The sequence below is a fragment of the Danio rerio genome, chromosome 10 (assembly GCF_049306965.1).
Source record: "Danio rerio strain Tuebingen ecotype United States chromosome 10, GRCz12tu, whole genome shotgun sequence".
Lineage (NCBI taxonomy): Eukaryota > Metazoa > Chordata > Actinopteri > Cypriniformes > Danionidae > Danio > Danio rerio.
The window spans coordinates 44,481,045-44,497,412 of record NC_133185.1 but is presented as its reverse complement, the minus strand read 5'-3'; the positions used below and the strand labels follow the sequence as shown (position 1 = coordinate 44,497,412).

The window sequence follows — 16,368 nt, the reverse complement described above, 5'->3', positions numbered from 1 at the left end:
AAAACTGACTATTTATTTTTGTCCCATTTCCAAAAGCATAATCGTGAGGCGAGCGGAGTGATAGATGGAGATGGAGAGGCTCTGTCTGACAGCATTGCTTGTGTGCAGTAATTATGTAATTGTTCTAGAGAGCCTCCGTAAGGCCATTTAAAAAGCTCTTAAGGACTTTCACGTTTTTCCTCTGGAATTTTCTGTCTAAATATTGAATCCTGCTGCCAAACACAATCACCGCAGATAAGTAATAAGACCTGGTAATTACTTGGAATTAATGAACGCACAACAAGGAGCTAAAGCCGCATGCGTTGGCTATAGTGACAACACTGAAATTAGCGGTAGCCAGATGCAACAATAGCATTAGTTAGAAAATGTACAAGTGTTATTACTGAGAGCGATTTATTATTATTTTTTTTTGCAAGTGATTTAAAGGGAAAGTTCACCCCAAAATAAAAAGCTCACATCATTTACTCGCAAACGTTTACTTCTGCTGAACACAAAAGAAGATGTTTTGAAGAATGTTGGAAACCTGTAACCATTGACTTCCATAGTATTTGTTTTTCCTGCTATGAAGTTCAATTTACTAGTTTCCAACATTCTTCAAAACATCTTCTTTTGTGCTCAACTGATGAAAATGTTTGCAACAATGAGTAAAAGATGTGAGCTTTTTTATTTCTATTAAGAAATCCTTTTCTTTTGTGTTCAGAAAATAGGAACTTATAAAGATTCAAAGCCAGTTGATGGTGTGTAAATAGGCATTAAATGTAGATTTTTGGGTGAACTATTTAGAGTCTATTAAAAAAATCATATAGGCTATACTCATCCACATAAATTGATCCCGGACGAGCCCCCAATTAATGTTACGGCCAACTCATTCTCAACTGTACCATAAAAAGGATCACATACAGAAATTAATACTATAAAATATACATTTATACAAGAGATAGCATAAATAAATAAATGTCTACACTGTAAAAACTGATATGACCAATTCGTTCTGACAGCGTATGTTTTTAGGTCATTGTAACTTTGACATAACATTGAAGTTAATCATGTTCTAGCTTAATTTATTAGTTATGCAGGCTGTTTAGGTCATAATATGAGTTCAATCGACTCAAATGGTAATTTGATTCAGCTTAAAAATTTAAAAGCAAACAGGATTTTTACAGAGTAGGGACTTTAAATGAATGAGTAATCAACAGAAAAATATTTCGACAGAATAAAAATGTTCTGTGACAAGGCAGCAAATCAAAATGAGTTGCAAGACAAGTTGCAAGTAGATTTTGATCCACTTCAAATATTGAATACTTCACATTATCTTTAAATACTTACATATTTCTTTAAATAAAATATAGTTTCTTAAGATTATGCCGAATTCCGTGCAATACTTAATGCGAGAAATATTAGCAGACCATAAGGCAGGCGTGGCCAACCCTGTTCCTGGAGAGCCACCTTCCTGCAGATTTCAGTTGCAGCCCATATCAAACACACCTGCCTGTAATTATCATGTTGTGTTCAGGTCCTAATTAATTGGTTCAGGTGTGTTTGATATGGGTTGCAACTGAAATCTGCAGGAAGGTGGCTCTCCAAGAACAGCGTTGGCCACCCCTGCCATAAGGAATAACAGATTTTTTATTATTTTTTTCTAGAAAACTCTTTGCACAAAATAAAATCAAGCACTTTCAAGATCCTGTATCAATGTATGCTTATTTTCAAAAACTTTCAAGGCACTGATTTTTTTCTCTCTTCAGATTCAGAAACTTTCAAGGATTTCAGGGACCCGTGGGAGCACTTCTCTCTCATTTCTTCATTCTTTTTATCATGTTTACACTATGAAGCAATCTGATCAAATGCATTTTCAACTGTTCTAGTGGTTCACATAAGACGACGAGTTCATTTTAGATCTTTATTGCTGCCAATGTTAGATTGGTTTAAGGGAAAGGAATCTTAATAAATTATGGCCAATAAGAATTAACAGTATACATGATGCCCCAATAGGTCACAAAAGCACTCCATAAAATGTGTGTGACACTGTCCAGGTAATCAAATGTTAAAGTAGAAATATAATTATAATTCCTTACATTTATATAGTGCTTTTCTGGACACTCAAAGCGCTTTACACATTTTTGGGGGGGATTTCCTCATGACAGCAGCCATATTGCTCAAGACCACACCCCAGCTGATTGGTGGAAAGACAGAGTGATGAAATCAATTATGATATGGGGATGGTTAGGAGGCCATGATGGACAGAGGTCAGTGGGCAAATTTAGTTAAACCCATACTCTTTTTCGAAGGACATCCTGGTATTTTTAAGGACCACAGAGCGTCCTCAGTTTAACATCTCATCCGAAAGACGGCACTCACTGAGCAGTATAGAGTCCCCATCAGTATACTGGGGCGTTACGACCTGCACAGACCGCAGGTTGAGCGCCCCCTGCTAGTCTAACTAACACCACTTCCAGCAGCAACCTAGCTTTCCCATGTGGTCTCCCATCCAGATACTGACCAGGCGCAGCCCTGCTTAGCTTCAGTGGGCGACTATGTGAGAGTTACAGAGAGCTAGCTGCCGGTTAAAAATACAGATTTTTATACATTGTACTATTGATTTTTACATTGTTATTAAGGTTACTTTATGATTATGGTAGTTTATTATCATGTAAGCATAATATGCCTAAGTCCCTAAGTTTATTACGTTATTTTTTATTCTACTCTCTTTCTGGATTCTCATGCTTAACTGTTTCTAATATAGATATGCCAGTAAATGCAGAAACCAATAAAAATGTGGCATTCGTGTATCATAAAAGGTAAAGGTTTCAATAACTGTCAACATTGCCAATTTTACATTGTCCTGTTTTTTTTTTTAGGAGTATGTTGTTGTATTTTGCACTGTCATTGTATTTGCACTGTCTGTATTTTGCACTGTTTGAAGCCAGCACCTAAGCTTTTCATGCATCATAGCACTGCTATGTGCTATGATGCATGAAAATAGTGCTGCTGATGATGTGACAATAAAAGTGATTTGATTTGATGTGAAAAAGAATATTTGAACACGTTAACACCAGAAGAAAACAGCATAAGATGAGAATAATGTCAGGTTTTCCTTTTTATTTTATTCCACTCTCTTTCTGGAGTGACATGTTTGATGGTTTCTAATAGGTCTGCGTGCTATAGATATGCAGGTAAATTCAGAAATTCATTCACTTTCCATCAGATTAGTCTCTATTTTAGAGGTCGCCACAGTGGAATGAACCGCCAACTATTCCAGCATGGTTTACGCAGCAGATGCCCTTCCAGCCCAAAACCCAGTACTTGGAAACACCCATAGACACTAATTTACACATACACACTCATACACTATGGACAATTTAAATTATTCAATTCACCTATAGAGCATGTCTTTGGACTGTGGGCACCCGGAGGATCCCTCAACAACACGGGGAAAACATGCAAACTTCACACAGAAATGGCAACTGACCCAACCAGGACTCAAACCAGGGACCCTTTTGCTGTGAGGCGACAGTGCCAAGCATTGAGCCAACCATGCAGAAATTTAAAGCAATAAAAATCTGCCATTCATGTATCATAAAAGGTAAAGCTTGCATTAACTGTATACAAAAAGAATATCTGAACACGTTAACACCAGGAGAAAACAACAGAAGATGAAAAGGTCTGAATTTCTTTTATCTTATTTTATTCCACTCTCTTTCTGGAGTGTCATGTTTAATGGTTTCTTATATATATATATATATATATATATATATATATATATATATATATATATATATATATATATATATATATATATATATATATATGTCTGCGTACTGTAGAAATGCAAGTAAATTCAGAAATTCATTCACTTCCCATCAGATTAGTCTCTATTTTAGAGGTCGCCACAGTGGAATGAACTGCCAACTATTTCAGCATGTTCTACGCAGTGGATGCCCTTCTGGCCGCAAACCAACCCCCCTTGAAACACCCACCTGCACTTATACACTACAGACAACTTAGCTTATTCAATTCATCTACAGGGGCGAGGCAGTGGCGCAGTAGGTAGTGCTGTCGCCTCACAGCAAGAAGGTCGATGGTTCGAGCCTCAGCCTAATTTGTGTTTCTGTGTGGAGTTTGCATGTTCTCCCTGCATTCGCGTGGGTTTCCTTCGGGTGGTCCGGTTTCCCCCACAGTCCAAAGACATGCAGTACAGGTGAATTGGGTAGGCTGAATTGTCCGTAGTGTATGAGTGTGTGTGAATGTGTGTGTGGATGTTTCCCAGAGATGGGTTGCGGCTGGAAGGGCATCCGCTGCATAAAAACGTGCTGGATAAGTTGGCAGTTCATTCCGCTGTGGCGACCCCGGATTGATAAAGGGACTAAGAAGACAAGAGAATGAATGAATTCATCTACAGCACATGTCTTTGGACTGTGGGGGAAACCAGAGCACCTGGAGAACCCCAAGCGAACACAGGGAGAACTTGCAAACTCCACACAGAAATGCCAAATGGCCCAGTCAGGACTCAAACCAGCAAACTTCTTGTGCTTTAAGGGAACAGTGCTAACCAATAAAGAAATGTGAAGCAATAAAAAACTAGCATTCATGTATCATAAAAGGTAAAGGTTTCAATAACTGTGAACAAAAAGAATATCTGAACATGTTAACACCAGGAGTAAACAACAGAAGATGAAAACAAAGTCAGGTTTTTTTTTCTTGTGTGAACGTACCTTTAAATAACAGAGCATTACTTGAGCTGATACTCCATCAGAAATCATTCTATACTGTGCTGTGATTCCCTGTGAATAGAGAGCATTGTTAAGTCTTTGATTATGTAAAACAGTGAAATCTCAAGTTGAACCACATAAACAAACTTTGAACAGACTTTTTTTTTGTCCTTGCTTTGGAGGTTTGGGTTTTTCTGCTCCTCCAGGGCTGGATTTACAATGAGCTGCAAACTAAAAATCCCAAAAAATGAAAATAAAAATCTATACATCTCGCTATAAGTAAACTCGCAGCTAAGCAAGAACATTATCGGTTGTGTTGCGCTTATTAAACTTTACTCTTCCTGGTTGTGGGGCTAATATCGAACAAGCAACTTTCAGAAAAGAAAAGAAGAAAAAAGGCCATCCATTGCAGCCCACTGCTCTGTCAGCCATGGCCAAATCTCTTCAAAGGACCCCTAAAACCTCAAAGAATAAAGCCTGGGGCCCCACTGGCTCCAATTGTGCTTTAAAATGAATCTCGACATCCCACCACAGACAGGTGCACAGCCGGGTGGAAAAAAAAAATGGGGTTTTGAGTGATGAATTTAGGTTGTGTCCACATGATCGGCCACAAAATGAAAAGCACAAACGACCCATTTAAAAACAACCTGTACTTTAATAACAACAAAAAAACAGACAGTTACAAAAATCAAGCATATATTTTAGACAAAAAACTGTTGGCAGATGTCATAAAATGACTTTTATAGTGACCATAATGCATGTTTTAAAACAGATAAGCAGTGTAAATTTAAGCTTTCAATAATTAAAGAGATATTAAAGGGTTAGTTCACCCAAAACAAAAAACTTACTTCATTATTTACTCTAAAGCTTGTTCTGGATATTCTAAAGCTGCAACAAATACCATTAAAGAGACAGTTCATCCAAAAAATGAACATTTACAGTTAATTTACTGAAATTTTTCCTACATTATTGAAATAGTCTTCAAGAAGTCTTAAAGAGAAAGTCAACTGCATTTCAGATGATGTAAGGGTGAGTAAATTAACTGAAAATTTCATTTTAGGGTGAACTATCCCTTTAAGCTTTGAATGGTATTGCAATGGTACCAACAATGTACCATGTGACGTGTTTTTGTATTGCAGTTTGGTCAAAAACATAATTGAATTGACCCGAAATGAGCAAAACTCATCCTTTTAAGGAGTACAGTAAACTTCCAGAATGATTGGTCACTGACTTCCACTTACAGTTGATGGTCTTCATTGATTTCCATACCAAATTTTAACTGTTAAGATACCAAAATGTTTAAACATAAATAAAAAAATAAAAAATAAAAAACTCAAACAGGTTTGTTAAAAAAGTGGATGGTGAACAAATGACGACAAAAATTTAATTCTGGAAATGAACTCTTGCTTTAAAGCAATTAAAGATTTATGCTCCAACTTGCCTCAACGTAAAAGGGATGTTTCAAGAAAGCTTAGTAAGAGCTTGATTAGCCAGCCCAGGTGTGTCTGATTGGGGTTGGAACTAAACTTTACAGGACACCAGCCCTAGAAGACCGAGTTTGGGCACCCCTGCTTTAAAGGAACACTTCACTTTTTCCCCCCCACGTTTCTAGCTCACCTAGAGTTAAGCAAGATTTAGCTTAGCTTAACATATTTTATTAAATCAGATTAGATCATTAGCAATTTTTTTAACAATAGTGTAGTGGTTAAAGTACGTCGACATGTAGCACAGAGGTGCTTTGCCGACCCTTCCCCTCTCTCTCTGCTCCCAATTCTCCCAACTCGCTTTGGATAAAAGCGTCTGCTAAATGACTAAATGTAAATGTAAATTCTTTCCTGTTTGTAACCTCCACTGTCCTTTCCAATTGAAGGTGAAAAACATCTAAAAATTATAAAAAAAAAAAAAAACTTGCTATTTTCTAGGCTGATATGGCTAGTAATTCCAGCGTAATAATCAAGGAACTTTCGCTGCAGCAGGAAAATGAAATCATGTGTCGCTGTTACTGTGGTTATCCAGCTGGAGACTACTGCGTAATATCATTGTGCCTGCTGAAGCCATGGTACAGCAGCAAACTTACTTGATTATAACGCCAAAATGAGAACATAGATCCTAGTCATATAGGCCTTTAAAATAGTGAATTTGACAGTCTTAGTAAATAAAGTAACAGCAGAGGACTTTGAGTGAGATGCTAATGGTCTAATCCGATTCAATGACCTATGCTAAGCTAAGCTAAAAGTGATCCCGCCAGATCCAGAAATCGGCTGAATGGATACAAAAATAAATTAATTAATTATAAAACTCAACAGTTTTACTCTAAGTGACTTAAAATGAACCCATTTGGAGAAAAAAGGAGAGTTCAGAAACCGCACATATATTCTGAGAAATCCAGCAGAACACGCTTACAGAAACAATATCCAGTTGATGTTTAATAAAATAGAGTATGACTAAATGGTAATTTCTGGTTGATCTGTCCCTTTAAGAAACAAGCTTTTAAAAAAATGTAGCAAACATCACTAAATTTTCCCGGCCTCTCTGAACCGTTGGAGCAGCCCATCATCAGCTCGCAGTGGAAACGACAGGCTGCGGTTGTGATAGTAACTGGAATCCAACTGCAAGTTCTGGATGACATCTGAAAGCAGGTGAGCTCTTTCCACTCCACAACCAGGAACGTTGTACTCCACCGCGGTGAAATGGACGTGGAGGTGATAGTACGATGGCTGATAGTGAAAATACACACGTAGTTTGCTTGGAGGGACGCCGTACTTCTTCTGAATGGTTTCCTGTGGATATAGATGAGACCTGGATTTAAATCTGATGTACAATTAAAGCCAAAATAATTCGCCCTCCGGTCAATTTTTGTTTTCTTTTTCAAAGATTCCCAAATTATGTTTAACAGAGCAAGGATTTTTTTACAGTATTTCCTGTAATATTTTTTCTTCTGGAGAAATTCTGATTTGTTTTATTTTGGCTAGAATAGAGGCAGGTTTTAATATTTTACAACCAATTTAAGGTCAGTGTTATTAGCCCCATTATGCGATGACTTGCCTAATTACCTTAAATTCCCTAATAAACCTAGTTAAGCCTTTAAATGTCACTTTATGTGCTGTCATCACGGCAAAGATAAAATAAGCCAGTTATTAGAAATGTGTTAATAAAACTATTGTTTAGAAATGTGTGGATTTATTTTGTTAAACAGAAATTAGAAAAAAAAAAAAAAAAAAAAATATATATATATATATATATATATATATATATATATATATATATATATATATATATATATATACACACATACATATATATACACACATATATATATATACACACATACATATATATATATACACACATACATATATATATATATATATATATATATATATATATATATATATATATATATATATATATATATATATATATATATATATATATATATATATATATATATATATATATATATATATACACACACACACACACACATACACACACATACATACATACATACAGGGGGCTAATTATTCAGACTTCAACTGTATGCAGTCATGCGACACCTAACAAATGTATTTGGGAAAACCATGCATTGGGTATTGTATCATGTTTAAATGTTGTTTAAAGTCCACGTGAACTGGAAGCTCCAGAAACTTTTATTCAAGTATGTTGATGAGCTTCCAACTGAAACGGAATATTGAGTAGGGGGTGGAGCCTTTTTGTTAAGCATCATTCCCCTATACGCTTGTTAAGTGGTGACGTGTATAATACTGTTTCCAGGTCCAAGTCACCACTCATCTGAATTGAGAAAACATTTGTTTACGATCACTCTTTAGTCCTATCTCATTTTAAATAAAGTCATAGTGTACACATCAATCTCTGGGCTTTCTGCATCACAAATACCAAAATTAACAATTTATAAAAAAATGAATCACTTTCTGGCCATCTGATGTTAGCCATGGATATATATATATATATATATATATATATATATATATATATATATATATATATATATATATATATATATATATATATATATATATATATATATATTGCAATCGTGATTTTCAAATGTATTACAGCACGTAGTAAACGTTTATTATTAGCATTTCATGAGTTTCCCCATTTCATGAGTGCTTGGACCTGGAAGACGTAACACTTAACAAGCGGATAGCAAATTAACAGTAAAAGGGGTGTGGCCATAAATAGTGGCTGAAGCATCAAACTGCCACTCCAAACGCAGAAGCAAATGTTTAGACTATGATTGAAGATTACTAAAACAAACTTTTTTTCAGTAAATTAAATTGCACGGATTAATTGTTAGCTAAAGAAAATCAAAGTGCGCTGGCAAAATAAATATTTTCCTTTTACATGCTGCTTTTGGGATGGAATTGTGATACAGGATCATGACAGTTCCATATATTTAGAGCTAAACTGTAAATGCAAGCAATGCTTTAAAAGGCCAAGTAGTTGGTTGTTGCTAGAAGGGATGCAGCTGTAGCCCAAAGTTAATGAGAACTATTTATACTTATTATATTACTCACTAAATATATTTTATTAACATCCACCATTACCCATACCCAAACTAGTAATGTAAAAGCTGTAAAAACAGAGTATTATTTATTAATTCTATTTTATTAATGCTAACTACACCTACAGTAATGCCCTTTAAAGTAATGTAAAGATATGAATTATTGTTGTACAGCGTCACAAAAATGATGCTATAGTGAAGTCAGCATCTACATCCCTTCTAGACTTTATCCAAGTAGACGAAGAAAGGCAGAAAAAGAGGGGTTTACAAGTTTAGTTTAACACTGACATCTAGTGGAAATCTGAACTAGAGCTCCACTATTTCACAGTGAATGAATTTCATTTGCATCTTATTGGTGCTGAAACAATTTCCCTTCCTGAATTGTTGGTAAATTTCATAGCTAATTGAGGAACCGTGACACGGACCCCAAAATCAGTCTTATTTTGCACAGGTATATTTGAGGGAATAGCTCAAAAAATACACGGTGTGAGTCAGAATTAGACATTTTTTTTTTCATTCAAAAAGGAATTCAGTTCAATAATTAAAACACATTTTAAAAATAAATCATGTTCTATGAAGACATGATATAAATTTCTTTACACAAATATATAAAAATTTAAAGTAATATGCATTGCTTAAATTTGGACAACTTTATGTGATTTTTTCAGTATTTAGATTTTTTTTTAAAATCAGATTTCAATTTTCAGATAGTCGTATCTCTGAAAAATATTGTTCAATCAAAAAAGAAAAATACTATTAATTTATATGATTTTTTTTTTAAATCTACAATTCCTTCATGTTGTCCCTTCAAGTTCACTTAATGGTTTTATGTTCAATCAAATTACTTGATTTAAAAAAAAAAATAAAATTAGTGTTTGGTTCAACTCATATTAAATAAGTAGTTTGAACAAGCAGCAAATGTCATTTATTAGGTGTTGTTTTGTGGTAATGCATTATTCAATAATGCATTGAATTACAAATGTACATTGTAAAATTGCATTTCTTGCACAAAGACTTGTTTTATTTTCTTGTGAAACAAACAGTGATAATCTTAATTTTTAACTAGGGTAGTGCGATATAATAAAATAAACTCATTCTTACTATTTGGAATAGACAGCTTGTCACATGACACAACTTATGATAGATATATGCAGCACTGGTGTCAGAGAAAAGCACAGCAGGCTAAAGAAAACAAGCTTTACTTAGAAGAAAATATTTTTTTTGTCCACTATAACTCTTGATGGTTAATTGGCAATTGTATAAAAATAAAATGTAAATTCTTGCTAATTTTAAATAATAATACTTGACCATTTTAATAAACAGTACAGCATTAGTAGGACAATATATTTCTTGTTCTTTTTTTTTTTGCAACAAAAGGCCTAATACAGTGCTAATTATTTATGAGCTATAGTCATACTAATATGGTCAAAATAGTAAAACACTTTAGTAGAAAAATAAATTTCGTAATAACAACACTAGAAAAACTATATTCCGTATAACTTGTTTTGGTCACACTTTATTTTGATGGTCTGTTTGATGAATTCAAAATACATTGCATCTACATGCCAACTAATTCTCATTAGATTATAAGTAGACTGTTAGGGTTGGGGTTACATGTACTTGCAAAGTTTCTTATGTCTGTTGAAGGAGCAGTTTCAACAGATATTAAGCAGACAGTCTACTAATACTCAAATGGACCATCAAAATAATAGTTTTACCTTTGTTTCAATTGTACTTTTTGTACAATTGTACTAATTGTTAAAAGCACTAGCAATATTCACGGCAAAATTAGTAATAAATACATCATTTATAAAACAAACATTTCTTATTAAACAAGCATTATTCAATAAAGATATATAAATGACAACACTGATAAAAGACCTTTCAATTTACGCAGACATCAATATTCTAAAAGTCTTCCAGGAGACCCAACTACATAAATATTAGTGTGGTAAACTTGACGTATAACCCATAACTCACCTCTCCTTTACTTCGAATGTTTGTGAGCAGCGTCAGGTGCTCTGCTGTAAGATCCCGCAAACTTTTTATGTCCCTCCTGTGGACGATGGCAATCAAATACAGGTCCTGTAGCTGAAGAGGGAAACAAAACAAACATTGATTATTTTTCCACTGGTCTTACAAATATACCCCAAATATGACCACAATATGTTTTTATTATTGAGATTTATACTGAATATAATCTGATCGCTGAATAAATACACTTTCTATTGATGTGTACTTTGTTAAAATAGGAGAATATCTAGCAGAGACATGAACAGATGAAAAAGATCATATGCATTTTGATTGTAATTTTCTTTTGTCGTATTGATCTCTCTCAGATAACTTTTTACACTTGAGCTGGGTTCAATTTATATTATGTTTTTGTTTTTTTAATTATTTCAAACAGTTATTTTGTAACTAATTGAGTGCAACCATAGCAAAATGTTATTAAAGCATTTTATTTTCAAGTATTTTGTGTATTAATTTTGATTTAAAGGTGCAGTAGGTGATGGTCTTCAGAAACATGTTTTGTTGTGCTGGTTGAGTCTCTACACAGTCCAAAAGTAATGATTAAAGTAAATGATCTAAATGTATTTACAGTTGAAGTCAGAATTATTAGCCCCCTTTTAATTTTTTTCTCTTTTTTTAAATATTTCCCAAATTATGTTTAACTGATCAAATAAATTTTCACAGTATGTCTGATAATAATTTTTTTTCTGGCAAAAGTCTTTGTTGTTTTATTTCAGCAAGAATAAAAGCAGTTTTTAATTCTTTAAACACAATTTTAAGGACAAAATTATTAGCCCTTTCATAAGAGTGGGCGCCAGACCCCTAACCAGCCCTTCTCTTTTTTTTCCTTTTCTCTGTTATTGTGTTGCGTTAAAAAGAAAAACCCTGTCTAACTGTGTATTTTTGTTGTTGCACGTGTGCATGTTATCCGTCCGTTATCTCATTCACGTTGTTTACGAGGCTTAAACGAAGCAGACAGGTAAGGTCACATGACATACATCTTGCAACATGTAGGACTACTCTTGTGTTTAGTACACTAGGTTAGGGGCGAGCGCCACCCTTTGTACTTTTTGGACAGATAGAGTAGATAGTTAGGACTCTGAAGACTCTTTTTTTTTTTAATCTAAATATTGTGAAAATTTGCCTTTAAATTTGCTCAAATCTTTTAAATTTGTTCAAAATTTATCATATCAATAATGTTTTCAGTGCTTCAGCAATATTAGAGTTTGAACTACTGTAGTTGACATTAAAATCTTTCAATTAAAAAGTAATAAAAGTAGTTAAAATCTGTAAAAATAAATAAATAAAAATAAAAAATAAATAAAAATTAAATTTAAAAATAATAATCGCCTTTAAATTTGCATTTTAAGGTTCAGCATAGAGCATTACGAAATTAAAAATGAGTTAACAGTTACAGTACAAAATCATGAAACTATACTGATAGAACATGATTTTAACTTGATATTTGACAAGAAATGTACAGTTTTACACCATCTTGCTAATAATGTTTTTAGTGCTTTAGTTTGAAATCACTGTAGTTATAATAAAGAAATTATGTAATTTGAAAAAAGCAAAAAAGAAAATAAATCTGTAATCTGAGGGTTAAAAGAAATTGAAATATTGAGAAAAATCGCCTTTAACTTGTTCAAAAAAGGTGCTCAGCAATGAACATTACTAACTAAAAAGAATTATTTTGATATACTTACAGTGGGAAATGATCAAAATATATTGATGGAACATGATCCACATAATATTCTAATGTTTTTGTCATAGTGTAATCCATCATTTCAACCCATTGCTTATTGACAAAAATATACCCTTGCAACATAAGACTGGATTGGTGATCAAAATTCACCTGCTTTTGGTCCCATTTGAAATCAGGCAGCAAAACGAAACCAGCATCAGGGTCTGGATCCTCGAAAACAATCCGATCCGCCTCTGCTTTCTTCTCTAATATGTTATACACCCACTGAAATCACAGTAAAAGCTTTGCTGTTATGTGTGACACTGAAATGAAGGGTCAGACGTGACTGAATCCTCACCTGCACACTGAAGCTCTGGCCGCTGATGTATGGTAAGGTGAGGTTGCGGTAATCTTCACCTGATTCTTCAAGCAGAAAAACCTCCTGGTGCAAATACTTCTTAATATGCTTCTCCGTGGCGGGGCACATTACTGTTGTTTTGATTTCTGTTATAAACATTAAGGAGTTTTGGTTTAATAGGGGGTGGTGTGTCATTTGTATGTTCTATCTAATGGTTGTTAAGCTTTTAATTATCAAACTGTCATGAAAGTTCTTCATAAACTGTAGTTTTACAGTTATTTTAGAGTAATATTTTTCAATATTTTAATCCTTTGAAGAGTACTGATAAAATTTTGCGCATAATAGCAGATAAATCGATATTAGACAGGTGGTACAATAAAACAAATTGATATTAGAGGAATTCTGGCATTATTAAATTAAAAAAACATATCAAATTTAATAAAAAAATAAGTATATTTACTTTAAAATCATTATGAGACAAGTAATAAAAAAAGGAATTAACCATAACGGAGACAATAAAACATTATCGATCAAATGGAAATCAACTAAAACACCAAAGGAAAAAAAAGCAATTGAGAATTTTACTGTCAGAAAAATTTATATTTCTTAAAAGAAAAAAATTGTAATTAGCATGTGACAGTAAAAATTATAATAATAATAATAAAAAATAAAAAATATCAGAAAGGTTTTCATTTAAAGGAAAATATTTCTATGCATCAAAAATCCTGAAAGATTGTATCATTCATGGTTGTAAGCAGAACTGTTTTAACATGAATATTAAGTATATTATTAATATTAAATCAATATTAATAATATTATCACCACAAAAGTTTCCCATTTAAAGGAAAAAAAATCTATGCATAAAATCCATGAATGAAACCATCTTTCAGGTTGTAAGTGGAACAGTTTTGACATGAATATTAATAATAATAATAATAGTCATATTAATAATAATAATTCCTAGAGCAGCAAATAAGCACATAATAATTACTAAAGCATCATTTAACATTAAAGACTAAAGTAATGATGATGAAAATGCAGCTTTGAATCTTAGGAGTTATTTTACAGTAATATTTATATGTGCATAACATACAATAAATTGATATTAGACAGGAGATCATATTAAATAATTAGATATTAGAGTGAAGGTTAGAGACATTTTGGAAAATTAAAGAAAATTACTTGTTAAAAAATATTAAATGTTGCTTAAAAAAGCATATTTACGTTAAAATAACTGTATAACATTAAAATAAATAAGCCATAACTGAGACACAGCAAACAAAAACAAAAGAATCTGTCAAAAAAAGGAAATCAAGCAGTAAACAGCAAAGAAAAATACCAACTACCATTGAAACTTTTGGGGTCAGAAAGATTATATTTTTAATAAGATATCGAAATTTGTGATCACCATGGGACATTAAAAAAAAAAATAATAATAATAATGTCACAGAAGAATATTATTTAAGAGCAAATATTTCAATACAATAAAAACCTTAATAATGATAATAATAATGTTTCTTGAACAGTAAATATGTATATTACAATGATTTTTTTAAGTATCATTTGGCATTAAAGCCTGCAGTAATGATGGTGAAAATGCAGCTTTGAATCTGAGGAATAAATCACATTTCAACAACATATTGTGATCTACCATTGAGTTGTGGCGGTGCGTGCAGCTGGTATGTGCTATACACGTCATTCTGCATCTCCAGCTTGAGTTGACTAGTCTTTAGTAACTCAGGCAGCGAGTCCTGTCTGAACGGAGATTTCTCCAGGATCACAACAGCATCCTGATCCTTCACCTAGAACACAATAAACATTCAACTACTGCAGCCTTTACAATGATCACTCAATGTGCAAGTATAGTTCTGATGTTTTTGCACTATTTGTCCAAGAAATAAAATGAATTTGCGAATATAAAACCTATCTTTACCTTAATAGCTTCTACTAGCATAACAGAACACATTATTGAAGCAAATAAATAAATACCGTTATGGTATGAGTAAAAAAGTAGACAGAACAGAAGTACTGCCGTGTATTGACACCGATGTGCTGGAATCCAAATGAAAGTAAACTGAATATATAATAGCCACTGGGTGCTCAATTAAAAGATTTCCTACAGTGATTTCACAAACACATTACGTTACACATACACAAACACATAACGTTGCACATACATATGATACATACACAAACACATAACGTTATATATACACACACACAAACTTTACACATACACAAACATATGCACATAACATTACACAAACATACACAGACAAAACGTTATACATACACGTTACACACATATATAAACAAACACATAGTTACACATACACAAACACACACTCATACACACAACGTTAGACCTACACAAACACAATAATACACATGACGTTACACACAAACATATACACAAACACATAAGGTCACACATATAAAACGTTACACATACACAAACAAATCGTTACACATACACATAACGTTTCACACACACAAACATGTACACAAACACATTGTTACACAAACACAAACACATAACGTTACACATACACAAACACAACGATACACAAACACAAACGAAACGTTACACATACCACAGACACAACACGTTACATAAACACATAACCGTTACACGTATATAATTTTACACAAAATTACACATTCACAAACAGATACACAAACACATAACGTTACACACACAACCACACACAGCTACACAAACACAATGTTACACTTACACAACATCCCATACACATACACAACCTTACATACACAAACACATACACACCTTTCCGTGAATGAAGATGCTCTTTTCTCGTGGATTATCGCGTAGAATGCGGGTGAGCTGGAAGTCTACCACTGGGTTATCGGTGGACTGTTCATCAGCATTTCTTTTCTCGTTTTCCGCATCTATTTTCGGTCTTTTTGCAGCGCTTTTGCCGTCTTTCCCGTTCTCGCTTTCCGCCATGATTCACCGCGCTGAAACAAACCAATAGAAAATCACTTCATGAACGAATCAACCACTGCGCATGTCTCACCGACAGCATCCTGATTGGTTAGCAGGGCCCATGGGGGGGTG

At 33.5% G+C, this 16,368-nt stretch overlaps 1 protein-coding gene across 2 annotated transcripts; it reads right to left on the bottom strand.

The window, feature by feature from the left end:
- Positions 1-5,344: 5,344 nt before the first annotated feature.
- On the bottom strand, positions 5,345-16,280 carry dcps (decapping enzyme, scavenger). Of its 2 annotated transcripts, XR_012385854.1 has the most exons (7): positions 16,078-16,280; positions 14,941-15,091; positions 13,290-13,435; positions 13,103-13,216; positions 11,218-11,328; positions 7,022-7,489; positions 5,345-6,145 (listed from the first exon to the last, which is right to left on the bottom strand). XR_012385854.1 is itself a non-coding variant. In NM_205588.3 (6 exons), the coding sequence occupies exons 1-6, from the start codon at positions 16,255-16,257 to the stop codon at positions 7,223-7,225; spliced, it is 969 nt and encodes a 322-aa protein (NP_991151.3). In that variant the 5' UTR covers positions 16,258-16,267; the 3' UTR covers positions 6,431-7,222. The 2 variants fall into 2 exon arrangements, 1 of the variants encoding a protein (NP_991151.3); NM_205588.3 differs by lacking the exon at positions 5,345-6,145 and having other exon boundaries at positions 6,431-7,489; positions 16,078-16,267.
- Positions 16,281-16,368: the final 88 nt, after the last annotated feature.